The sequence below is a fragment of the Dermochelys coriacea genome, chromosome 11 (assembly GCF_009764565.3).
Source record: "Dermochelys coriacea isolate rDerCor1 chromosome 11, rDerCor1.pri.v4, whole genome shotgun sequence".
NCBI classification, from domain to species: Eukaryota; Metazoa; Chordata; order Testudines; family Dermochelyidae; genus Dermochelys; species Dermochelys coriacea.
Window position 1 is genome coordinate 9015342 of NC_050078.2, and position 27213 is coordinate 9042554.

General features: G+C 40.6%; 1 protein-coding gene across 1 annotated transcript in view; it reads left to right on the forward strand.

Moving 5' to 3' along the window:
* Positions 1-27213, forward strand: part of GLI2 (GLI family zinc finger 2) — a 271143-nt gene that overhangs the window by 61339 nt on the left and 182591 nt on the right. Inside the window, 1 exon segment of the mRNA XM_038422722.2 lies at positions 6346-6499. Within this exon segment, the coding sequence (XP_038278650.1) occupies positions 6376-6499 (124 nt within the window). The 5' untranslated portion in view covers positions 6346-6375.

Consider the following 27213-nt stretch of genomic DNA (forward strand, 5'->3'; position numbering starts at 1 on the left):
CAAATGCCATTCATTGGCCCTACTGTGTTCTTTATGGAACAGACCCATCTCTGAGCTTTATTGTTGTCTGCTGCCTTATCACAGTAAGCCTGAAGATCATAGAAAATGAAGTAGACTGGTCAAAATTGGTAATTATTTTTTCACTGAAAATTCTAGATTCTCTGCATTCTTGTTTTTTCAATGAAAACCCCAGAAATGTTCCAACTCAACAAAAACTTTCCTAATAAAATAAATAAAGTGGAATCTGATGAGCATCTGTTCATTTGAAGTCTAGCTGGGAGTTAGCTTCAGGTTGGTGGCCCTAGAAAAAGATGGGTGTTTTGGAAGAGCACTTGTGACCGTTCCTCATGCATTTAACAGGAGGGATTGTTTTATTAGGAAAGTTTTATGGCTTCTGTTTTTGCTCAAAGGCAAATGTGGCTTTGTTATTTTTAATTCTGTTGGGATTTCTCCCTTTTAATGTACAATGCAGCTGTTAAAATAGTTGGGGTTGTCTAGGGCAAATCCCATAGCACTTTCCTTTCAGCTCTCAGTTACCTGCCTTTTTAATGCCACCGCAGAATCATATTACAGGGGATATGAACAGTGCTTGGTATTAGTGTCAAAATCAATTACCTAACCCTCTGCCTGTAGAGAAGGCTGTGAACCTAAAGAACAAACTGAGTAATCCATTTTGGATTTCTAATTCTGAGTAATGACCAAGGGCGCAGGTTGGTGTTTGAATAAATGCACAGGGTTTTTCTCTGTATAGTAACCCCTATAGGCATGCTCTTTACCCGTAAAAAGTAGAATCCCCGTGAAACCCTTTTTCCTGCCAAATGGCTTGCAGGTAGGATTAATCTGTCCCTGAATTCATGAATTCTGTGTGGCACAGAGCAGTGGAAAAAAGTTTAGCACTGAGCAGAGAGCAAAAGATGTATTGCTTAAAAAATATGAATGTAGTGCTCATGAATAGGGTGGGATTGACAGCCCTGGAAAATAGCCATTATATCTCCTAGTACTCAAAATGATACTACTTTCTGTAGCCTCTTCCTTCTGGGGATCTCAAAGCACTTTGCAAACATGACAAAATTAAGCTTCATAGAACTTCAGTGAGGTAGGTAAGTATGGTGTCTCCATTTCACAGATGTGGTAACTGAGGAATAGAGAGGTGAAGTCACATAGGAGATCTGTGGCAGAGCCAAGAAGAAAACTTTGCTATCTGGAGTCCCAGGTCTGTGCCTTAACCACAAGGCTATGCTGCCTCCAGAACACATACTGGATGGTGGTGGGAGTGGAAGCTTTCCTTACACTGCCTGATCACTCAACCCCATCTAAAGGTCAGAGGGTAATTCAGTTGATCTGCCTATGTATTCCTTGGCTGCTCTGCTGAGACTGTCAGCAAGGCTGCCAGTTACTGCTTATGTGATGGGGACACCTATTTGTTAGGAACAATCTGAAATCCACCTACCCATCGACATTGGCTACTGAATGACTCTCAGATGGTCATTACCACCCTGGAGAACCAGGGACTAGAGGCAAAAGGCCCCATATCCTATTTCCAATTCTCTCAGTCACCCAGTACCCTTAACAAAGCAAAAATAATTATAGACTTATTTCCACTAAATCTCTTAAATCCTATAAGATTAGAGTGGTTGCATTCTATTTTTTTCTAATCTCGTGCTTGAGAAGGATTTACCTATTCTAATGCAACTATTTATGATAATCACTTGGTGATTTTTTCATTCATATTTAATGTAAAAACAGAGATTCAAATACACAGAGCAATACTTGAGGGCCATATTTTCGAAAGCAATCAGTGATATTGGAGGCCTCCATTTTTGGGGTGCCCAAATTTAGATACCTTTTAAAGAGTCCTTGTTTGCAGAGAGTTGGCACTTAAAGCCAGATTTGTAAGACAGTTCAGTCCCTAACTCCCATTGATTTAAATGGGAGTTAGATGTTTAAATACTTTTACAATTCTGGCCCTTAGCACTTTCTGAAAAGCAGGCCGCTTCACAGTCTCTCCAGCTGGGCATCCCACTCCTGAGGCACCCCAAATTACTAGTCACTGTTGAAAATTTAGCCTGAAATGTCTAGATTTGCAAGACACAAGAATTGCACTGGAACTGAAGCAGAGAAGCCTAAGAGCAGAAATATTCTTGACTATTAGCTTTATTGCACTTCCAGGGCACAGAAATATTCTTGTTAGGGACTAATTACCTTATCAATACCGACTGAGATTACAAAAGCACCAAACGCATTTATGAGCACAAGTCTCATTGAAAGCCAACAGGACTTGTGCTTCTATAACCCTTAGATGTTTTTGAAAATTGGTCCTTCTAGACATAATTTTCAATCCCATGTGCCTAAAATTAGGCCTCTAAATCTTTAGGCAGCTAGATAAAAGTTGTTCAAGTCTCCTACATCTTCTGTTGATTTGAGTTGTGGGTATAACACCTCTGAAAAGCAGGCCACTTATTTAGATGCCTAAAATATGGATCTAGATTACTGACTTTAGGAACCCAAGTTGGAAAATGTTGGCCATAATCTGCACATCTACGATGGAAATGAGTTCCCTTGCAAGAAGAATTCTTTTTTTACTAAGCATGATAGTATGTAACTTTGCAGCTCAGCGGACACAGTAAGCCCTGAGAGAAGGGGAGGGGTCAGGTTTCAAACAAAAGTGGAAAATCTAGAAAGGAGGGGCTAAGAAGAAACAGGTGGCAGACTAATAATTTAGCCTCTGATGTTTATTTGCTTAGTGAACAGAAGCCCAGAATGTCAGACCTAGGTCAAACACTCCTTCGATTGAGTGTATTTATTTCATACATCATCTGTAACCCAAAGTAATTTTTAGATTAAATTGTTGTAAATCTTGGCCCCAATGAACCCATTCCATGTTTGCCATTGAGCCCAGTGTGTGCATGGACAGGACTTAAGGGGCCTAGTTAGTGCTGCATAGGTACGTGTGCAGTTCAGATGGGATCAGTCAAGCTTATAATTGTGTATCACATTTCAAGCACGTGAACAAATGTTTGCAGAACTGGCTCCTTAAACATCAAGAGGAAAATGAAAGAAATGTAGAGGGAAGGGATAAAAGTGCTTTTTCCCCCTGACACTTTAATATATATGGAGAATGGAGGAGGCAGAGAAATACAGGACAGCTCTTCCAGAAGTCAGGAACTGCAGAGGAGAAGGCTCTTGCACCAGCAGAAGGGACGGAGAGGAGGCTACTGCTACAGAGCTTGGGAGAACAGTAGAGGGAGAAGAGGACCATGTGGAAAGCTGAAGAGATTGTTTTATTTTTAAAGATAACAATTGTGGGCGAGATTCTGCATTATGGCGCTAAGAGAGGCAGGATAGGACTTACGGCTTTTTTCTGTGCTCTATGTAACTTGCCCTCTGAAGCCTTGCTGATTGTTTAGAAACTGATACTGAGGAGTCAGTTCTCTGATCACTCAAGAGTTTGTTTATTTTTGCTTTCTGCTGATTAAGCCGGGAAGATTGCCAAGTCTTGTCATCTTAGTATTTTGTACTGAACACTACTGACTTTAAAAAATACCATTGTTGTAGGCAGTGTTGTTATAGCCATGTTGGTCCCAGAATATTAGAGAGACAAAGTGGGTGACATAATATCTTTTATTGGACCAACTTCTGTTGGTGAGAGAGACAAGCTCTCGAGCTTACACAGAGCTAAAGAGCTTGTCTCTATCACCAACAGAACTTGGTCCAATAAAAGATATTCACTATCCCCCTTGTCTCTTTAAAAACACCAGTCAGACTAAATCAGTTTGTTTGGTTTCTCATAATATTACCAATACCAGGGGGAAAATGGCTTATTCATGCTGCTGACTGGGGCGTGGTTTACACCTCAAACTTAGGTCAACGTAGCCTCCTTGCTCAGGGCTGTGAAAAGTTTCATTCCCTAATCCCACTGTTGATACGACTAGGTTGATGAAAGAATTCTTACCTAGCTACTGAGAGCTGGATTTATTGCAGCGAGAAAAAAACCTCTTCTGTCATTATAGTATGTGTCTATACTGCATTGGCATACCTGCAGCAGCAATTGTAGTGTGGATACCCTGGATCTTTGCAAAGCCCTTTATTTAGGTCCTGATTCAGAAAGCATTCCAGCCCTTTTCAATGCTTAAGTATGAGGATAACCTTCAACAACTGCTTATGTCCCAGTCAGTGACTTCAATGGGACTTAAGTGAGTATTATCATTAACCATGTACTTAAGTGCCCTTTCTGAATTAGGGATGCTTCACTGAATCAGGGCCTTAGGCTATGTCTACACTACACACCTTACACCTGTACATCTGCAGCTGCGCTGCTGTAAGGTCTCCTGTGTAGCCACTTGTGGCACCTTAGAGACTAACAAATTTATTAGAGCATAAGCTTTCGTGAGCTACAGCTCATCCGATGAAGTGAGCCGTAGCTCACGAAAGCTTATGCTCTAATAAATTTGTTAGTCTCTAAGGTGCCACAAGTACTCCTTTACAGACTAACACGGCTGCTACTCTGAAACCTGTGTAGCCACTGTATGCCAATGGGAAAGAGCTCTCCCACAAGCATAATCAACAAGCGGCAGTAGCTACATCAGCGTCTCCCGCCGACATAGTGCTGTCCACACCTGCGCATTTGTCGGTAAAACTTTGACCGACAAAAATGCTAGTGTAGACAAAGCCTCAGAAAGCAGCTCAGTGAAAAAAGCACTGGCAATAAGCCCAATGGGGTCGAGGTCCATGACTGAAACTCCAAGGTGCTACAATGATACAAATGATAAGAATCATTATAATACAGTAAACTAATCCAAGAGGAGAGAGACATTTTTTTCTTTAATTTTTTTAAAGATAGAAAAACATTAAAATAAAAAAAAATCATCAAGGTAGCAAGGGGAAAAAAGAGCTCACATCGGGTTCAGCCAAGCAAAGGGTAAAATGTATCAGACAAAACAAATGGGAGTTCCCGGAATCTTTACATGGAGAAAAGTTTGCAAGGCATGTGGACTCTCTTTAATCAAAGCTGTTCAGGATTCTGTAAATCTTTATTCACAATGTAAAGTGAGGAAAATTTGAAGTGATGCTGTTACAGTGAAACTGACTCCAACCCAAAAGTTCTCTCACACTTTCCGAGAAGTTTTTTGGCTGATCCAGTTAATTCCTGTAACTGAAGCAGCCTGTGCATTCCAGCAAATTTTTGAGGCAGGATAATTTATACAAACTACAATTAAAAATGGAAGAGGGAGTGGGATCTTGCTGTGATTTCTCTCAAGACCCCAAATGGTTTCAGTATCTCCCACCTCCACCTTTCCCAAAGTAGGAACTAAACTGACATCTCAAATAAAGCTAGGAAGCCTTCAGCTATATTAATGTGGACGAGGACCAGAAATGAAAATGTGGTGGGGCCTCTAGAGGAAACCCACTTTAGGATTGTATTGTATTAGCCTTTCTTTCTCACGCAGAACTAGTGTTTTGGGAGGATGGGGGGGAGGGGTGTCTTACAGATATGAATAAAGATACACTTGTGCTTTGATATCCTGTACTTTAAGTTGCAGCTTAAGTTGCATAATTTGGCACTCCTTACACAGGCAAAAATTTGATTCTCAGATATGACTTTGGGCATGAAATAAGAACCTGAATTGAATAGATAAGACTCAATGGAAGTTTTGTCTGAGTGTTGCATAGGGTGTTAAGTACCTATTGTTTATTATCATTCGAGCGGGTTGAAAAATGGTGTGGAGGTGGGGAGTAATTGAGCACAAATGTTCACCTTAAATTAGCTTCTCTACATAGAAACTGCAAATTCTTGAAAATTTCTGGCCCCCCACTCAAAGTTTTATTATGACAGTTTGTTGCTCAACATGTATAATCAATTATTCCTTTTTATACGCACTAAACCTCAGTATGTCACTACCACTTTACATGCTGCTCATTCAGTCAAAACGTCCATCTCTCTTTCACATTCTACTCCATTCCTTTTCTTACCACTGTCAGTTTCTCTCTCTGTCTGTCGGAGGAATGCAGTCCCCTCTGTGGATTGATTGTATAATAACTCACAAAATAAAATCCAGTCAAAACTTTTAATTAAAAAAATGGGCCTGATCCTTTGAGGTCCTGAGCCTCTTCAACTCCCATGACATCAATGGGAATTGAGAGGACTCTGCACTTTGCAGAGCCAAGCCCTTTCTGGTTATAATTATAGCAGCCAGGCTGCCAGGGAAAGAAACTTAGGAGACCTTTGTTGTTTTTTTAAATTTACTTTTGGATTGTGATGATGTATTGGCCTCTCCCTCATGGGGCTCATTTTGCTTCTTTTGTTCAAGAAGTGACAGAAATGTGTGTTTGTTTTGTGTTCCTTAGGGTTCCTGAGCTGGATTATGCGCATCTAAGATGGAAACTTCCACTACAACTGCTGCTGGGAAAAAAGAAGGGAAAGGTGCAATTCTGGAGGGGGATGGCTTTCCTGAAATGGGGAAGAAACCTGCTCCCTTAGCAGCAGCAGCAGCACAAGGAGGTACTTTATGTTTTCCACACTTTGAAAACAGCAGAAGTGTTTTTCATTAGACTGTTAGAATTTAATAAGCATGGTGTCATATGTTCTCATGTGAATATGCTGAGTTCATTGGGATTCCTGGCCTTAGAAGGTCTCACCGGAACTGTAAGCTGACAGCTTGCAGTCTCTGTGTCATGGTGTAGCAGTCAACAGGTTATTGTAGCATGATGGGTTTCAGAGTAGTAGCCGGGTTAGTCTGTATTCGCAAAAAAGAAAAGGAGTACTTGTGGCACCTTAGAGACTAACATTTATTTGAGCATAAGCTTTCGTGAGCTACAGCTCACTTCATCGGATGCATGATGACTCTGCATGACACGTGACCACATCAGACTTGGGGGTCAGAAGACGGGAGGACTCCATTCTTGTTAAACTAAATCTGAATTAAATATAAGAATTAGAAAATTTTGACAAGCAATCACTGATCTCACTGATGCCTGGTTTCATTTGATATATGTAACATTTTGTCTAACACTTAGCCAAGTGGAAATTAAAATGTCCCTTATTAGGTTTGGTAGAGCTGAGTGCATTTTGTGTTATCATCTTTGTGGTAGAAGATCTATATTTCTTGCATCTGCTTTGATTTTTTTTTCTAATAAACTAAAATCTCTTTGGAGATGTACGTCAATACTGTGGTAGGGCCTCATGATATCCAGTTCTGTGTTTTCACAGTCAATATTGGACCCCAGATTAAATGTGGGAACCAACACTAGGAGTGATCTTCAGAGTTAAGATCTATTAAGGAAATGGTACAGTGCCTAATAGGAACAAAATCCCTTAAAACAAACCCTGTAGTACCGTATCTCTTTTTTGTCAAGTCAGTTGAACTGCATCTATCTCTGAATGACCTCATGTATCCCAGCTCTGAACTTCAGTATGGGAAGCTAGCTTTGAGCTTGCTGATATTTTCTGGTAGCTGGTGCAGAAGAGGAAGGCTAGGGATGGTATGAAGGTTGGGTGGACATCCCACTGTTCTTTTTGAGGACAGAGACAGAAAGGCCTCTCTCAGTAGGGCACAGAGAGACAAATTTAGAAGGGACTCTCCCATTTGGAATGTGACAAGTGGCATCCCCAGCTGTATAAACTTTTTAGGTTTCTTTTTTCTTTCTTAAAAATATACCTTATTGCTAGGCAGATTCTACCTCAAAATGAATCCCTCTCCTCCCCTTCCTTAAATACATAGTAATTTCTCATCTCAAGACAGCAGTAAAATTATTCTATAGGTTTCTCTGCTTCCTGCATCACTGGTAACTTAGTCTTGTTTTCAGTTGGCAGAACCATGACCCCAGTCCTTTCCAGCACAAGTTGTGTGTATCTGTTTTTTACCCATAGATTCTTTCCAAAACTCTGACTAGGTCTAAGAAACATACTAGCTTTCTGTGAAAGCTTCCCAAGTACAGACAAATGAAACAGCTCTTGGAATATAAGACTTTGGAGCTGTTCACCTGTTATATAAATCTTTTCAATAAAGGAAGTGTCTGTTAAAAACCCCTGAAAACCTTTTATCAAGGAATTACTTTGGAGATGGGCCTCAGCTGTGAAATTAGGTTCTGGAGCCAAATCCAAATTTTTGCATGAATTTGGATCTAGTTTTTTTGTTAACTTTAACTTTTTACATTTGCAGAATGGAAAATTTGCAGAATTGATTAAATTAGGGACAGAAATTACATGACTCCTGGAAATCTGCTATCAAGAGGTGACCTCTGTTAAACTAGCATAAGATCATGAGTTAGGATTCAAGCATCTGCTTATGACCATCCCTGTTCAGAACAGCAACTAAACACATGCTTAACTTTGGCACACTCTAAAGTCCTATTCATGTGAATGAGGCTTAAGCATGTGCTAAAGTTCAACACATGCTTGGGTGCTATTCTGAATAGGGATGCTGTCCCAAATTGGGACCTAAATCTGGAGTTACTCCAGATTTACACAGGTGTACATAGACTAGAATCTGGCCCCAAGACTTGATGTTCTTGACCCTTTTGGTTTCATACTGGAGACTTGATTCTTTTTATGCATATGACATGTTTCATATTATCACTGTGCTCTCTACTCTGGAATGAATGATTTACAAGCTCAACATTTCTCATCTTATTAAAATGAAGTGGAAAAGGAAGAAGACGATTGTTTGAAGATGTCAGGAGAAGTGTGATGAAAGCATTGTGTAATGAGATGTAAAGAGCAAAATCTATATCATACTGTGAGAAGAACAGTTAATAAATTATCTAACATGGCTAGCAGTAATGTGTACTCCAGATCTGATACTAGCCAATGAAATTTACGAAGAATATGACTGTTGTTTTCTTTTTTGAAGGCCTTTCTTTAAAATCTTTGATTAGAATGAAATTAGTGCTTCTGAAATGAAAAAGCTCCCCAAAAGATTGGGGAAGTATGTCTGTGTGTGTGCACACACGCACATATATATATATTTGTGAAATGAATCAGAATGCTTTAGATATGTTGCAAAAGTAGCTAAGTGTAAGCTATGGATTAGCAGTTCATCACTGAAAGGATACACATTGACTTCCTATGTCTACATAATAATATTAGCACTTATATAGCAATTTTCATCCTCAAAGCTCTTAACAGACATTAACTCATTATTCACAGGAATGTAAGGTTGGTGTTTATTTTATACTCCCATTTTACAAAAGAGGGAAAATGGAAGCAAGTAGATTAAATAAGTTGCATAAGGCCATGTTGGTGGAGAGGGGTGGGGGAGTAGGCTGGTGCACATGTCAATGTTAGGCTTAAAATTTGGGAGTTTTTGGCTTCCAGACCTGTGTTGAGGCCATTACATTTTTCTGTCTCATCCAGAATAAACTTGTGATGGAATTGATTACATTATTATTATTAATACTATTTTATTTGATGGCTCCTAGGTGCTATATGGGTTATAGTCTTCATATTAACATGTCATAAAGCAGCAACAAGGCACTGCTAGCATTGCAACTCAAAAATGTCTTCTCCAGAACCAAACAAGCATATTCTACAATATGTTCTTTCAGATTCTACTGAGTCATTGTTGTATTAGATCAAACGCTACTGCACTATGTTTCTCTTATCATAGCTTTTTTCCCTTGTAAAATCGGCATAGAATCACAAGGGGTTATATTTTAATTAAGATCCAATAAAATGAAGCAATAAACCAAATATATTAACAAACTGATTTAAGAACCGTCATTGCTTTACTGTATTTTTGTAACTTGTCCAATCTCCATTTCTACTTCAGTTATTCTGAATATTTGTCCCACGTGTTGTCTGTGGCCTTAAACAGATTAAGTTATGGCTGTAGAAAAAAAGATTGGCATTGTTGATGCTGTCAGAGTAGAAGAGTTCTTTCAGATTAACAATCTGCATCTCATATTTTAGTCTGCTAGAGCTGACACTTTAGAGATCTTCTTTGCCTTTTTTTTAATATAGTAATTCATTGATCAGCTACTCAGAAATTGACCTTGCAGAAATGACATCAGGGAAGACTCTCCTAATGTTCAGTTTTTTCCATAAATCATTCTGGCAAATGATTTTCAATTTCAATAAGTGTGTGTTTGGTGGGGAGCCGGGGTTATTAATGGTGGTATTTACGAGTTATATGCAGCCAGTTTTGCAAAAGTGGTCTGTGATTTTTTTCAGTGCCTGAAATTTGGGAAGCACAACTTAAAACACCCACATTTAGAGAACACTTCTGCAAAATGTAGTCTGTATTGCATTTCAGGGCAAAGAGCAAACTCTGCACTTGGCTTATGGAGTTCCACTCGTGTATCCAAGAACAGATTTGTCTCTTTGCTTTCAAGGGCACAGGGACTATCTCTTATACTATGTGTATGGCCAGTACCTAGCACAGTGGGGCCCCAACCTCAGCTGGTGCCTACAGAGGCTGTTATAATATAAATAATGTCATTTTAAAAAAATGTTGAGATATTGGAGGGAGGGTTTTGCTTCTGACCCTAAACCACAAATTAAATAAAAGTCCTAAAAAGTGCTAACTGCCTGTTGTTAACGAGTCCCAGGAAGTAACTTTCCCTCGTCGCCCCTCTGTTCCATGACACAAACACCAAGTTCCTAAATTGATAGTGTTTATGTCTGAAACACTTTTCTGATGTCTGGCTCTGTCAGGACTAATTTTAACATTTCTAAAGCTGGGTAAAAATACAGCCTCATTACTTTGATGTCAGAGCAAAGTTTACTATTAGTATATTCTGGGGTTTATCATTTTAGTCATGTTTAACATGGCTGCAGCAGGCATGCACTATTAAATCTGGCTTACTTTACATTCCTGTCTGGGATTATTTATTTGGAACAATTTCCTCTCTATCAAAAGACATGGCTAATGCTGAGTTTTAACGCGTTATTTACACACAGAATAACCTATTTACAACTTGGTATCTGCCGGAAGGAGGATGAATGGGGCAGTACTCCCTCCATTCTGTTCTATCTGAGTTTAACAATCTGGATTGCTAATAGAACCATTTATCATAGGGTGGTAATTTATTTTATGTTAGCTGCACAGGTCTGACTGCCTCTGATCTATGGGAATACTTTACATACGGAGTCCAACAAGTCATTTGGCATATACATGGGAAAACCAAATTGGAGAACCAGTAGGTAACAGCATGCACTTTTCCCAGTAGGTAACGATCCTTTTAATATTAGTGCCTCAGCTGATTAAATTTAGCCCCTCACCCTCGGATGTACTGTAAGGATAGAATGGTGGGCTGCTCTGCTAAGGATCAGTTTGGAACCAAATTTGGTCACTTAATTTATGGGTTGGCAGGAATGCTGACCACTGCAGAAGTAGCACTTTCAGTAAGCAGAAGGGAGAGGCAAGAAGCTCTGCCCAGTGCTCTGCTGAAATCTTTTCTAAGCAACACAAGAGTGCATTGGCAAGGAGTCCACGTGCAGCTTATCTTACTCAGTATTGGAGTTGGGAAGTCTATGTACATGTGGAGGAGGGAATGGAGAAGTCCCAGCAGACCTCAGCAAAATAAAAAATTCAGTGTGTGTGTTTGTGTGTTCCTGAGAATGTAAGAAATTAGAAACAAACGCCCTATTAGGTCATCAACTCTATCCACCCTGCCAGGGCAGGGATCTCCTCTAAAGACTATTCTTCATTCCTTTCTCCAATTTTTCCAGGAAGAGGAATATGAGGCACTGACATGTTCTTGCTCGTGCTTCTCTCTATTGATATGTTGTGAAATGTCTTTAAAACTTTGCAAATGATGCAATTAATCTAACCTCCTGGTTCTGCTGTTCAGGGCAGAAAGTGGCAACTACTGAAACTGGAGGAATGGGAGAATCCCATTCTGATGAAGTGAGCTGTAGCTCACGAAAGCTTATGCTCTAATAAATTTGTTAGTCTCTAAGGTGCCACAAGTACTCCTTTTCTTTTTGCGAATACAGACTAACACGGCTGCTACTCTGAAACCCATTGTTTAGACTGTAAGCTCTCTATGGCAGGGACTGTCTTCTCCTGTGTGTTTGGACATTGCCTACCACAATGGGATTCCATGCCTTGCTTGGGACCTCTAGGCACCACAGTAATACCAATAACAGGCGGAATGATCCATGGTTTTACTTGCCTCCTAAAATGTCAGTTCTGTAAAGCCCTTTAAATAAAAAGGTCTTGTTGTCACCTGATGGCTTAGAGTGGACTCCAATACCACCATGGCCCCTGCACCCTGTTGCTGCAGACATCAGCTGCCAGCCTCCTTGTCTCATGTATGCCCCCATGGGGGCCTCTTGGGATCTCCAAGGGTTTCAGGTACTTAGACCAGACAGTCTTTGTTCCTAAAATATCATGCTTGTGATTATCTGCATATTTATGTTGCTCCCCTGAAGACTAGAAGAAACCATGGCTAAGATAGGTGAGGTCAAAACCCCACTATCCCATATTATTTTTGCCAGCTACTGTTTGATCAGCAGTTTGTGAATGGTATGCCAGCAAGCAGTCACGAACCATGCCTACAACTCGTGAAGCCGTTCCCCAGGTGCAAAGTGCTTTAGCTGATACACAAACAAGTCAAGGAGATGAGGAGCGTCTTACAGCCACATCGCCCACAATGCGGCTGTGCATGCTAAGCAGGAATCCCTGTGACCTTGCTAAACGTTTCTTCTCTTATCATGTCCGTTGTTCTCAGCATTTAAGGGTTTAACTAGTAGGCCAAGCAGCACTGGTTGCTTCAACAGCCAGCATTAAAGTTAGATGCATTTCCCTATGGCATGTGTCTGAAAAGAATGGCTTCAAATGCCTTTCATTTTGAAACACTGTGTGAGATCTCTCCATGCAGGCTGTTATGCAGCCTGTCTGGTAGACTGGCTTACTTGTTTCCATTTTGTGAGACACTGCAGGTGGGAGGGGCAGGTAGCAGGCAGATGACCTGCCTCGGGTGATGCAACACCGTGGCTTTCAGGGAGTCGGCATCAGGCCTGCCAACTCTTTTGTGAGATGGAGGTTATACTGTTAGTGGAGGAAAAACTTACTGTGGGACACAGAATGGTGCCCCTGCAATCCAAGGGGATGGCAGTTGCTCACAGTGAAGAGACTGTATATTTGCAGTAATAGAAAAACACAATTCTACAAAATCAGAATTTTTCTCTTTATTATGGGCATGATCTTGCACTAATGGAGGTTTTCAGGTGCCTTCACTGTGCCAGTCATGTCCAGCTCACTCGCACAATTCTCTGCTTCTCTGACAAGCACTCTTTCACTCTCCCACTATTCCACCCATTAGGAGTGGAAAAAACTCCCAATCAAAATCTCTAAGCCACCACATTATCCTCCTTCAAGTCCCTCCTCCAAACTTGATTTTCCGTAATGCAGTGAGAAATGGCAGCCCAAGGGGAACTGCTGTACAGGTGTCAAGGTTGTGTCCACTGCTCCCAATTGACCAAGAATTGACATGAGGTATTTTTCTGACCTAGTTTTCCCTGCCACTCACCCTCGCCTGCTTGTTTGTTTCCATCTGCTGTCATGTTTTATCTTTTAGACTGTAAGCTCTTTGGGGCAAGGACTGTCTTTACAATAAGTTTGTATAGTACCTAGCACCATAAGACCCTGATTTGGCTGGTGTCTAGGTCACTACTGTAATATAAATGTTTAAGAATATCCCTTTAATTTGCAGATTTAACTGTAGAATGAAACATAAAACTAAATTTCTGACCAATTCTGTTCATTAAAGATGCCAAAGCACATCAGGATAGAGTCTTAATCCTACCCAACATTCAGTATCTCAGGGCAATTTAAAACACTTTGATGGGTTTAACTGTAAATTCATTCTTCACATACATGTTTGATATTGTTGCACAGTGGTGCTGGTGCTGTTAATAACTAAGTGATACATAAGAGGATACTTGTTTGCGTTTGGGTGCTGCGCATATTGTTTCATGGGTTCCAAAGGCTGGCTCTCGCAGACAACACTACAATCTTATTTTTAAGGCTGTCGATTAATCGCAGTTAACACATGCAATTAACTAAAAAAATTAATTGCAATTAAAAAAATTAATAGCAATTAATCAGTTTTAATCACACTGTTAAACAATAGAATACCAATTGAAATATATTAACTATTTTTGGATGATTTTCTACATTTTCAAACATATTGATTTTAATTACAACACAGAATACAAAGTGTACAGTGTTCACTTTATATTATTATTTCATTACAAATATTTGCACTGTAAAAATGATAAACAAGAAATAGTATTTTTCAATTCACTTCATAAAAGTACCATAATGCAATCTCTTTATCGTGAAAGTGCAATTTACAAATGTAGAATTTTTTTGTTACATAACTGCAATCAAAAATAACAATGTAAAACTTTAGAGCCCCCAAGTCCACTCAGTCCTACTTCTTATTCAGCCAATTGCTAAGACAAACAAGTTTGTTTACATTTACGGGAGATAATGCTGCCTGCTTCTTATTTACGTCACCTGAAAGCGAGAACAAGCTTTTGCATGGCACTTTTGTAGCCAGCATTACAGGGTATTTACTTGCCAGATATGCTAAACATTCGTATGCCCCTCATTCTTCGGCTTCCATTCCATAGGACATGCTTCCATGCTGATGACGTTTGTTAAAAAAAATGCATTAGTTACATTTTGACTGAACTCCATGGGGGAGAATAGTATGTCTCCTGCTCTGTTTTACCCACATTCTGCCATGTATTTCATATTATAACAGTCTTGGATGATGACCCAGCACATGTTGTTCATTTTAAGAACACTTTCACTCCAGATTTGACAAAAGGCAAAGAAGGTACCAATGTGAGATTTCTAAAGATAGCTACAGCACTCGACCCAAGGTTTAAGAATCTGAAGTGCCTTCCAAAGTCTGAAAGGGACGAGGTGTGGGGAATGCTTTCAGCTGTCTTAAAAGAGCAGTACTCAGATGCAGAAACTATAGAACCTGAACCACCAAAAAAGAAAATCAACCTTCTGCTGGTGGCATCTGAATCTGATGATGAAAGTGAACATGCATTGGTCTGCACTGCTTTGGATCGTTATTGAGCAGAACCCATCATCAGCATGGATGCATGTCTTCTGGAATGTTGGTTGAAGATGAAGGTACATATGAATCTTTAGTGCATCTGGCATGTAAATATCTTGCAACGCTGGCTACAAAAGTGTCATGCAAACATCTGTTCTCACTTTCAGGTGACATTGTAAACAAGAAGCGGGCAGCATTATCATCTGCAAATGTAAACAAACTTGTTTGTCTGAGTGACTGGCTGAACAAGAAGTAAGACTGAGTGGATTTGTAGGCTCTAAAGTTTTACATTATTTTATTGTTGAATGCAGTAATTTTTTTTGGAAATAAGTTTACATTTGTAAGTTCAGCTTTCATGATAAAGAGTTTGCACTCCAGTACTTACATGAGGTGAAAAATACTATTTTTGTTTTTTACATCACAAATTTGTAATAAAAAATAAATATAAAGTGAACACTGTGTACTTTGTATTCTGTATTGTAATTAAAATCAGTATATTTGAAAATGTAGAAAACATAAACAATTTAAATAAATGGTATTCTATTATTGTTTAACAATGCAATTAATCATGTGCTTAATCACAAATAATTTTGTAATCGCTCGATTAGTTGCAATTAATTTTTTTAATCACTTGACAGCCCTACTTATTTTCCATAGAACTAGTTCAGACCTATACTCTGTTCCTTTCAGCAAATTCTGCTGACTTAGCATGAGCTGTGTCAGTAATGGCAAACTTCTCCAATTCTGGGTCATGTGTACGCTAATATGAAAACACAGTAGTGGGTAACGTAGTGTGGATGCCTCAGTGCTTTCCTGAAGTGACTTTTTTACACTCTAATCATATCCCTATAGTTGTTAATACGTTGTAATCGACACCATTCTCTGAGTGGTTCAGGATTCTTACAAACATTAATGAATTAAGCCTCACAGTATCACTATGAGTTAAATAAGTATTGTCACCCCCATTGTATAGATGAAGAAACTGAGGCCTGGAGAGAGACAATCACTGTTGGCAGACTTGGGATGAGAACCCAGAATACCTGGAGGAGAGGCTATTGCCAACATAAATGCATTAGAATAAATAGTGTAGATCCATGTTCAGTTCAATGTGCATGGCTAGAGTACATGGCAAGTACTTCTTGGTTTTGGACTGGAAATATGAAATAAGTTTCTTTAGAAATGCATCCGATGAAGTGAGCTGTAGCTCACGAAAGCTTATGCTCTAATAAATTTGTTAGTCTCTAAGGTGCCACAAATACTCCTTTTCTTTTTGCGAATACAGACTAACACGGCTGCTACTCTGAAAAGTTTCTTTAGTATTACTTCAGAGTGTCATGGATGCTCTAGTTTATAGTTTATTCTCTGGCTCCTCCCAAATTTGTGGGCTGTATTTTAACACTAAGCTAAAGGAAGATTGGGGTGTTTATGTTCTTTATATTAATGTTGCTTTCCAAAGGGCTTGGCGGCTTCTGCTTTTGCTGTTTCCTTCCCTTGGATCTCTCTCTGATCAGGCAGTTAGGGGATGGGAACAGTGGAGGAAGTGGCAGCAGAAGAAACTTCATGGACAATGTAAATCTAGAGGGGATGTAGTGGATTATATGCAGTGAACTAGTTTGTTAGATCAGTCCAATTAACTCTGCAGTCTGTTATTGGGTATACAGACCCATACTGTCCAGGAATGGGTTAGTGAGAGCCTGTGAGCTCAATCAGCCCCATCCTGTTACACCTGTGAGAGGTGTACTCCTGCAGGGAGGATTTAAAAGTGGAAAAGCCCAGCTTACTAGTGGCTGACTGGGAGAAAGAGTGGGCTTCTTATGTTAGCCCTTTGAAAGAAGGGCTGGCTGGGGTCAGGACCTAGCCAGAGACTGCTTGAGGTAGGGCCTGGCTGGTGCCAGAGGAAACTGAGAGACTACCTGGGGGAAGACTGGGCTGTGGGTAGGGCCTATCCTGAAGCTGCTAGACACCAGCACCTCCTCTGGGGCAGGTAAAGCCTAGTGTGAGGCCTTTACATTTGCTTTTATCCCCATAACTAATCTATTTACCTTTTGGGGTCTGCAAAAAAGTGAGCCTGGAAGGGGTTGTGTGAAAGGCCTGGACACAGGGTGAGGTAGAAAGTACCCAGGGAGGAAGCAGTAGGTCTGAAAAGACAGACCTGAGTTGCTTACTACAGGATTCCTGGGCTGGAGTTGAGAGTATGCCTGGGTTCCCTTATGAGCTCAGTGGAGACAGTGGCACAAGGACCCCTGGAGATTAGAGTTGGAAGGCCAATACAGCCTGAAGTTGAGCTGAAGATGGGAAATAAAGGCATCAGACTGTTGTTTTGCTGGACTCAGTTTCCCTGGTAGGGGTGGGATTATATGAGACCTGGCTGGCGGACCAAGAAATGAGATGACCACACTGCAAGGCTAGAGCAACTGTTGGCAAGGGGCACCAGCAGAGAAGACCCTGCTACCTCACCCCCAGCCAGGAGTGGGCACACTGGCAGTGAGTTCCTAAAAGTCAGCTAACCTCATCGTTCATGTGTTCAGATTAAGATGGCATCTGCACCTTGCATATTAAAGATGGAGATGTGCATGGACCACACCATATTCATCTATAGTTTACCAAATTGTAACAGGGTATGCTGAGGCAGGAACTGACACAGCACCCTGTCATTCAAATCCCCACCCATACACATTAATTGGGACCTGACTGAAAGGCAGTTGTGGGAAGGTGCTAATTAACTGAGTAAAGATGCAACTGTGGGACTAATAGGGCGGAAGTAGCCCCAGTGGCTGGGACTAAATAAACAGACAGGAAGGCCACAGTAGGGAGGAGACTAGGGAGTTTGAAGGAAGACAGGAATAGCTGCTACTAATACTGTACCCTTCCCCAGAAGCAAATGAGAAAAGCTGGCTACTGATTGTAGATAGTATGTAAATAACACTCTAGGCTGAGGCCTGCTGAAGGGATATAATAAAGCACAGTGGTGGTTAAGAACACCTGGGGTTGTGATAGTCAGTTACTGAGGCTGGAAAAGATTCTCAGGGGACCACCCTGTGCCACAAACAATAGTGCACTCTCCCTTCCCCAGTGAGGTTCACCATTGCTTACCATAAAGATGGAACATCTCTTGTTTAGCATTTAAAAATATTTCATGCCACATGGTGCAAACAAAGCCCCTCACTGTGATGAAGAACTTGTTTAGCTTTCCTTATAATGACAGAGGTATGGTAGGAGTGTGAGAGTGGGAACCAGGAGTGCCTGAGTTCAAATCCTACCTCTAAACTGACTTGCCATCCACCGGGACTCATCAGTCTCGCACTTAATTTCTCCACTGATAAAATGGGCATCATGATGCCTGTCTCACAGGCTGCTGGGAGGATTATTTAATGTTTTGAAAGCACATTACGGATGAAAAACACTACATGAATGCTTCCTTTTGTTTTCATGATGCGTAACAGGATAGAGGACAGTCTCCCACCCCCCAAAGAAATGCTACTGCCACATGCTCTTTGCTGCATCATAAGGCATGGCACGACTGGGGATTCCTTTTCACCTGTGCGGTTTATATGGCCTCACAACCATTAATGTGTTTATCCCTGTAAACCATTTGTGAGGAAGGGATGGACTATTATTCCCATTTTTACAGATAGCAAACTGAGGCACAAAGACTAATGCTCAGATCCTCAAAGGATATTCAGTGTCTAGTTCCACTGAAATCAATTGATAGGAGTTAGGCCCTGTCTTAAATATAAAGGGAAGGGTAACCACCTTTCTGTATACAGAACTATAAAATCCCTCCTGGACAGAGGCAAAACCCTTTCACCTGTAAAGGGTTAAGAAGATAAGATAACCTCGCTGGCACCTGACCAAAATGACCAATGTGGAGACAAGATACTTTCAAAGCTGTGGCGGTGGGAAACAAAGGCTCTGTCTGTCTGTGTAATGCTTTTGCCAGGAACAGATCAGGAATGCTCTCCCCCCCCCCCCCCCCCCCCGCTGCTGGTGATGGCTTATCTTAAGTGATCACTCTCCTTACAGTGTGTATGATAAACCCATTGTTTCATGTTCTCTGTGTGTGTATATCAATCTCCCCTCTGTTTTTTCCACCAAATGCATCCGATGAAGTGAGCTGTAGCTCACAAAAGCTTATGCTCTAATAAATTTGTTAGTCTCTAAGGTGCCACAAGTACTCCTTTTCTTTTTGTAAAAAGTTAGTGAGTAATCTAGCTAGAAATGCGTTAGATTTTCTTTTGCTTAATGGCTGGTAAAATAGCTGTGCTGAATGGAATGTATATTCCTGGTTTTGTGTCTTTTTGTAACTTAAGGTTTTGCCTAGAGGGATTCTCTATGTTTTGAATCTGATTACCCTGTAAGGTATTTATTATCCTGATTTTACAGAGGTGATGCCTTTTCTTTAATTAAAATTCTTCTTTTAAGATCCTGATTGCTGTTTCATTGTTCTTAAGATCCAAGGGTTTGGGTCTGTGTTCACCTATGCAAATTGGTGAGGATTTTTATCAAGCCTTCCTCAGGAAAGGGGATGTAGGGCTTGGGGGGGATATTTTTGGGGGAAGACATCTCCAAGTGGGCTTTTTTCCTGTTCTTTTTTTAACACGCTTGGTGGTGGCAGAATGGGGTTCAAGGATAAGGCAAAGTTTGTACCTTGAGAAAGTTTTTAACCTAAGCTGGTAAGAATAAGCTTAGGGGGTCTTTCATGCAAGTCCCCACATCTGTACCCTAGAGTTCAGAGTGGGGAAGGAACCTTGACAGGCCCAGATCATCCAAGACATTCAGGCGCCTAAGTGTTTTGCCCAAGATCACACATGGAGTGGTAGAGCAAGGAATGGAGCCCTGGACTCCCAAGATCTGGTTCCTAGACCACCATCCTTCTCCTTTTGTACTGTGTTGAAGTAAAGCCTGGCTGTGCTCAAAGAGCTTAAAGTCCATGTTTGATAGCTGATGCAGCCTTCCCTGTTTTAAACCTGGCATGTGATTGCTGGGAGTAGAACTGCAGCATGACTTTCAACAAACTGCATCAGCTAAAACATTGCACTCTTTGTGAAATCCATTGTTCTAGTAGCTTTTTTCTTTTTATTGTTGTAATGCTCTTTGTCATAGCCAACCAAAACATATGAAAGCACCACTTGCTGGATTTGAATAGAAATCTCAACTCCCACCCCAGATATTAAAGTCAAAAGACCAAATTATGTACTATGGTATAAATATAGAATCAGTGGAATTACTGCCATGAAGTTACTCCAGATTTACGCCAGCATTATTGAGCTCAGTATTTTAGCAATCATTTCAAAAAGCCAAGCAATTTAAAGCCTCCGCTAAATAGAGGGTGAAAAACTAGTAAATTCTAAAGGCTACAAAAGACTCCTAAAATAGCCCAAGTGCAGGAAGGCTATTAATGCAAAAGTAAATAATTACATCAATGCAAGCAAGTGGAGAGGCTAGTTGTGTAAATCACTTTAAAGAGAACAAGCCCTGGATAAAATCCATTCTTTTATCTTAAGATTAAGTCTTCCTTTTGACACTGAATAATTGATAGGGTTTGGTAGAGCATTCCACAGCTGCCTTTGCAGAGCGGTGGGATTGCTCCTGGGGTCAGGCAAGTGGCAGAGAAAAATGTTCTTAAAAACGCTGTGCATCCAATCCCAGCACCAAGAAATGGGACTCGTATTCCTGGCACTCCTTAAAGAATGGCTGCAGTGCCTTGAAAAGACAGCTATGCACCTCCGAGGGAAGGAAGACTTTGTCATTCTTTAAGTTGCAGACCCAGAAATGAGACAGATTGTGCTTTCACAGTTGTGTGTGACGGTGAGTGAAGTAAGAAAGTGGATGGCTTGTGTGAATAGAACAAAGATGGTATATTTCTTCCCATTGCTTGACACTGATATTTTATTTTAAGATCCCAAGTGAGGTGGTTTAGAGGGTTTTGTGAGCCGAGGGTTTTGTGAACTCTTTCCCCACCTCTCTTAGGTACTTATCTGGTTCCTATTACAATAGTATCTGAGCCCCTCTGAATCTTTAATGTACTTATCCTTGCACCTCAACTCCCCTGTGAGGTAGGGAGGGGTATTGTCCCTATTTTACAGGCAGGGAACTGAAGTGCAGAAAGACTAGAGGTGAGATTTTTTTTTCCAATGGCAGTTAGGAGCCAAGTTTCTATTGAAAGTCAGTGGGAGTTAGGTACCTCACTGCCACTTGTGCCTTTGAAAATCTCCTCCTGTGTGAATTGCCTGAGGTCACACAGGAATCTGTGGTGGAGCAGGGAACTGAACTCAGCTCTCCTGAGTCCTAGACTAGTACCCTAGCCACTAGACTCCCTACTCCTTAGTTGCTGATGTACTGTGTAAACTTGGTCAAATCACAATGCTCATTATATGGGTCTCTAAAATGGGGAAAACGTTTCCCCATCTCATAGCAGTGTTGAATATAAACTCTTTACATTTTCAGAGTGCTGCAGATATGTATAGTGCAATAGAAATGCTAAATATTATCCTTTGTCAGTGTTAGAGCATTATAATATTCTACAGTAATCAAAATAATAGCACTTTAATCTATTTTGAGTGCAAGCTCTTCTAAACAGGGACAGTTTTAGCATTTCTTTTTATAGAACCTGGCAAAATGGGGACCCGGCCCCACTTGAGGATCTGTAGGTGCTATTTGTATTTGTATTACAGTAAATTCCATAGCCCTGTAGATGTGCTTTGCAAACAGTAACTGATCATCTTGGCATAGATAGATATTATCCTCATTTTACAGATGAGAATACTGAGTCAGAGAGGTCAAGTGGCTTGATGAAGGTCCCACGTTGAGTTAGTGGCAAAGATAGGTTTCCCTGCTTCATCCTTTGCTTAATCCATTAGTGAACGCTCCTCCTTCTCAGTAATGGCCCCATTAAATTAACATTTATTATAGTATTGTTTCCGCATTTTGAACAAATCTACAGATGTACCGGCTCTGAAGAGCTTCTAGTCTAGTCATAGATGTGCATGAGTAACCAATAGGGTGGGTGTTGGGGAGAGGAAAGTTGTTTCTGATTTCTGTTCTGATATATCATGGAACTTTTAAGTGTGGCTTTTGCAACAAGAAATTCCCCTAAATTTCTTTTTTGGGGAAAAATGGTTTTTTTGTTTGTTTGTTTGTTTTTTAAACTATACACTTTGCTCTACAGGAAATGAAGATCGTGTTCTATAAACACAGTAAAAGTTCTTTGTTGAAAGTACAGTAATTCTTGTTCCACTCCCATGATGACCAAATTAAAAATGTAACAGGGCAGAACTCTGTGTGTCCAATGGCTGGGGCCCTGAACTGGAAGTCAGGATGCTATTCCGGAGACTGAGCAGCTGTGTTACCTTGGACAAATCACACAGGATAAGATCTAGTCAGCTTTGAGTAGGTTCTAAATTTTGGCAGAATGAGTTCTCCATCCTTAACTATGACTACTGAGGCTAAGCCTCACAGCTGGATTGTTGGTTAACATCTTAGAGTAGAGGAAAAAAGCATGCAGGCCCTACATTTAAATTAGAAAGTTCACCTGGGTTTGGGATTATATAAAAATCATACGCTTGGGAACTATTTCAAGGGGTCCTGGGTTAACTTTCAAGCAAATCTGATAATGGGTTTGGGTGGAAATCAGGCAAAACTTGGGGGATGTCACTGAGCTTTAGTTTGAGCTCTGAACCCAAAACTAAAATTAAAAAATTGCAGGGTTTAAATCCACATGAACTCAAACCAAAAAGGTTTGCCACAAACCACCCTGAAATGAATCTCTGCATTTCCCACAGGTCTAGTCAAAATGTCTGGTTTTTTTTCCCTTTTCTTTTCTTTTGCATTCTTTTCGATTCTTTTAGTTTTTTCCTCCTCCAAGAATCTGGAACCTAATGGATTATACCCATTGATTATACTGTCAGCTCTGGGGAAATACAAAAAGAGCTTCTCCAAATAAGATATTTATATTTCCTGCCTCTAACATCCAAACTTTAATAAAATCTAGGCGTTGAGTGTTGCGGGCCATGACACTTCTTCCAGAAAGCCTTGCTCTTGTCTCCCATATGGATTTGCTCCTAATTCTGAAAAAGATCCAAGAACTGCAGCTCACAGCAGATGCATTTCTAAGTAAACAGTTAAAGTCAATGTTTTGATAATGTTCATTGCACTAATATAAAAGTTCAAATGTCTAAGTTTTCCCGAAGACCATCCAATAGAGGCTCTATAAGCCCATAGCCCTTACCCTCTATGTGCTACTCCAAGGATTAGTCCAGCAAATATTTCATTTAAAGTTTCAATGAGACTAAAGATACTTTTGCAGCTAATTAATTGTTGCCAGAGTAGAGTGTTTTAAAGACCTAAAACCATTCTGACTGAATTTGAAGTGTCAAAGCCTGTTTAGATTTTATCCAACTTTCTATTCCCACTTTCTGAGAGTGGGAGTGCCTGCTGCTCTGTTGCTTCATTAAGGGTTCACCAGTTGACCTGGCTTTGTTACTGCTTCTTGTTGTTTTATGAAATAGGGCAACAGTAGCAAGTGAAACTGAGCAATTGAATAATTTTCTGTGTTCTTGCTGGTTTGGATTTCAGTGCTGTATATTGAGTGAGCAGTTTATGCCTGGCACTGAAGGGCAGGTACTATTAATCTTTCCTTCATTTCACATGCAAGCAGGAACACATCAAGGTGCCTTGCTCTTAGACTTTAAGTTGGTCCAGAAGTAAATTTCTTCAGTATCAGACTGTAATTAGAGTTGATGATGCAATTTTTGAAGTGTTAGCAGCAGCAGGTGAATGTAACAATATAGGTTTCAGAGTAGCAGCCGTGTTAGTCTGTATTCACAAAAAGAAAAGGAGTACTTGTGGCACCTTAGAGACTAACAAATTTATTTGAGCATAAGCTTTCGTGAGCTACAGCTCTCTTCATGCATCCGATGAAGTGAGCTGTAGCTCATGAAAGCTTATGCTCAAATAAATTTGTTAGTCTCTAAGGTGCCACAAGTACTCCTTTTCTTTTTGTAACAATATAGAAATACAAAGGTGATGACTTTATACATTTATTTAAGAGTCTGGTTTTAATGAGAGGAATTATTATGTATTCCAGGAAGATTCACCTGCTTTTGAGAAACTGGTTGAAGGCAGCATACTGTCCTTGCTTAGTCTTATTTTATTATCCCTATATGATATCACGGTTAAGGCACTGGACTGGGACTTGAGGGATCTGCTTTCAGTTCCTCTTTCTGACCCAAACTTTCTCTGTGATTTTGGGCAGGTCATTTGATTTCTCTATTTCAGTTCCTAGTGTATATAATGAGAATAGTATTTCCTTATCTCAGAGGGATGTATTAAGAGGGTCACCACATTCATATTTTTGACTTGTCAAAATGCCATGGTTAAGGGCCCTATAAAACAGATTAGTGTGGTTCACGCTAATAATGTATAATTCTTCTGACACTGGCATTTTTAACATCTGAAGCAAAGTGAATGCTTAGGAGGATGTAGAGACATCTGTTGTATTCAGAGTGTTTACAATGCTCCATAGAGTAAGTGTAGATTTCTTAGTAGATCATGTCCAGGAAACTCAGCTGGAGAAGGTGGATATTGTGTTAATAGGTGTGAGAACCTTTCATCTTGAAACCTGAAAAGGACCACATTTGACTAGTTTGGTGGCTTCATTACATATCTAATATTTGCGCCTGGTTCATCAAATGGTTTACTGAGGTTCTGGGCAAATCTGGATAAACATATAGTTTTGCGTGAAAACCACACAGAGCTCCATGACTTCAACCTCAAACCAGGCAAAACTTTGTGGTTTCATCTGAATTCCTAGTCTAGGCACTTAAACTGCTGCCATAAGGTGAGGGCATGGGCTATGGCTACAGCTTTGAGAGAGGGGTGGTGAAAGTCTGGGGGCTAAGGTGACTGAGAGAGAAAATCCATGGCTGGAGATGAAAGGTTGAGAGGGAACTTTAGTCCATCCTTTTTTCCTTTTTAGCCTACTGCATACCACAAACCAACACTATAATCAACTGGATGGGAGTGAAAGCCACTGTTGTCTGATCTTGTTGAATCAATGGGGCAAGAGAGACATTTTTCTTCAAAGGGTTCCTGAGGAAATTTTCACTGTTTATTACCAAGTTACTCTTAAAAACATCCTTATTGTAAGGTCCTATATTCCAAAGGCAGCTGGGGCAGTGACTTTTAAAATAGATTTGAACTGGCTGAATGAGTAAAATGTATTTGCATTTATGTTCCTTAGCTCAGAGCATGCCACCACATCAGTTGTGTAAGAGCAAAGTGTAAAAAAGAGTTTATGCAAATCTGCATGTTTCATTTCATTTTAGTACCAGCTACAGCAGTATCTCAGCATCTGAGTTAAGAGCCCAGACCATCAATTGGCCATAGAGTCACTGACATGCGAAACCAGATAGATTTATATCTGGTCACTAAAAATATATATAGCAAAATGAAAGTCCCAGACATTGAGTTCATGTGCGTGGCTCATTGTAAAGAAAAGTAATGGCTGTTATAAGATCACTTAAACTGTTACCTTTGGGACATAAAAGGGATCTTTGAAGACAGTATGTCTTAATTCAGAGATGTTTACTCATAAAAATAAATTGGGATGGGGCAGGAGGAAATACATTTCCTATCAATGTGATTTTTGTCTTTTATGGCAGGTTGTAGCAGGTCTTTGACCTGGGTAGCACTTGAGCTAGGATAGAAATGAGCTCTGCCTGAATATCAGAAATTTGCCAGAAGGGCCTAGCCTCAGTGCAAGTAGACAGTGTCTCTTGTAAAAATGCTTTTCACTATATTCTGCCTCACTGTGACCCAAGTAAATTATTTGTGTTGTTTTTTTCCACCTGCAAAGTCTCCCAGTAGTCAAGGCCCAGATGCAGATTTTATAGAACTTTTGAGTATAGAAATGTTCTCCTAAAGGTATTTTTTTGCTGGCTGGTGGATCAGATTGAAACATTCTCCCTGAAACAGTGGTGATCCAAACTGGAGGGTCCCCCAGAAATGTTTCCCTTGGTATACCCCTCTGCCAGCGGGACACTCACTGCAGCTCCCCACATTCTAGCAGGTCTTGAGGCTAGCATAACAAGCAGAGGACACAAGGGCTGCTGGAAGCAGGATGAGGCCAGGTCGGCCCCTGGGGATATGGGGGAGGAGCCCTGGGGCAGGAGCTGGCCACAGGGCAGTGAGGAGGAGTACTGAGCAGTGAGGTGTGGCCCTGCTGCCGCCCACACCTGAGCAACACTGCAACCCCTGTGCTTCAGGTCAATGGCACTTATTCAGTCATGACCCTGCCACCCCCTGTCATAACAAAGGGATGGTGGGCCAACCTTGTGTGTGCTGTGGGGTGACCAGTGCTATTCCTCCTACCTACCGGCTCCTGCACCAGTATCTGAACCAGAGAAGCTGGACATGAGGTTCCCCCTCCCCCCACAAATTGGGCCTAGGCATGTGCTTAGGTTGACCGTGTCTACACCATGTGCAATGTGCATATGCCTTCAGGCACCACTGATCCAAATGCTAGGATATCATGATAATTCATGAGAACCAAAGCGTGAATTTGCCATTAATCCAGCTGGTCTAGTTGAATGAAGTTGGAGGAAGGGAATGAACTAATATCATCAAACAGTGAAAATACATAAAAATTCTTGAGCCAAATGTTGAAAGGGTTCAAAAGTGCAAGCAGAGCATTTCAAATCCATGCAATGTGAAAGTGGTAACTGCTTACATAAGTGTGATTTTATTCATGCATGTTCAGGATTCCCACATTCAGCTGGTATGCTTGCAAATTTTGGGGTGAACGTTCTGGAGGCCTCTTTTTGGAAAACTTCTTCCAGACAATATTAATGATCTGAGGTAGGAGGAATTTTATAAACTGTGGTGCCAGAAGTGTGATCGGCACTGTATAAGCCGAGGAAAATATGGTCCCTGCTCCAAAGGCAGGCAAATTACCACCAGACCACTATTAAGACACACAAAGTCCCAGCAGAAGTTCCAATCTCAAAGCAGCACAGATGGGTTTTTGGAGGTTTAAAATCCTTTACTTTACAATAGCTTTGGCAGATTATAGTCCAAAAAAGCTTTGTTAAACAATGTCTCTTCTAAGGAGGGCTTTACATGAAGACAATGATGGCATGGCATTGAGGCGGGAGTGGGTTCCATGTTTAAAGTTCCAAGGAAGGAGGGGATAGT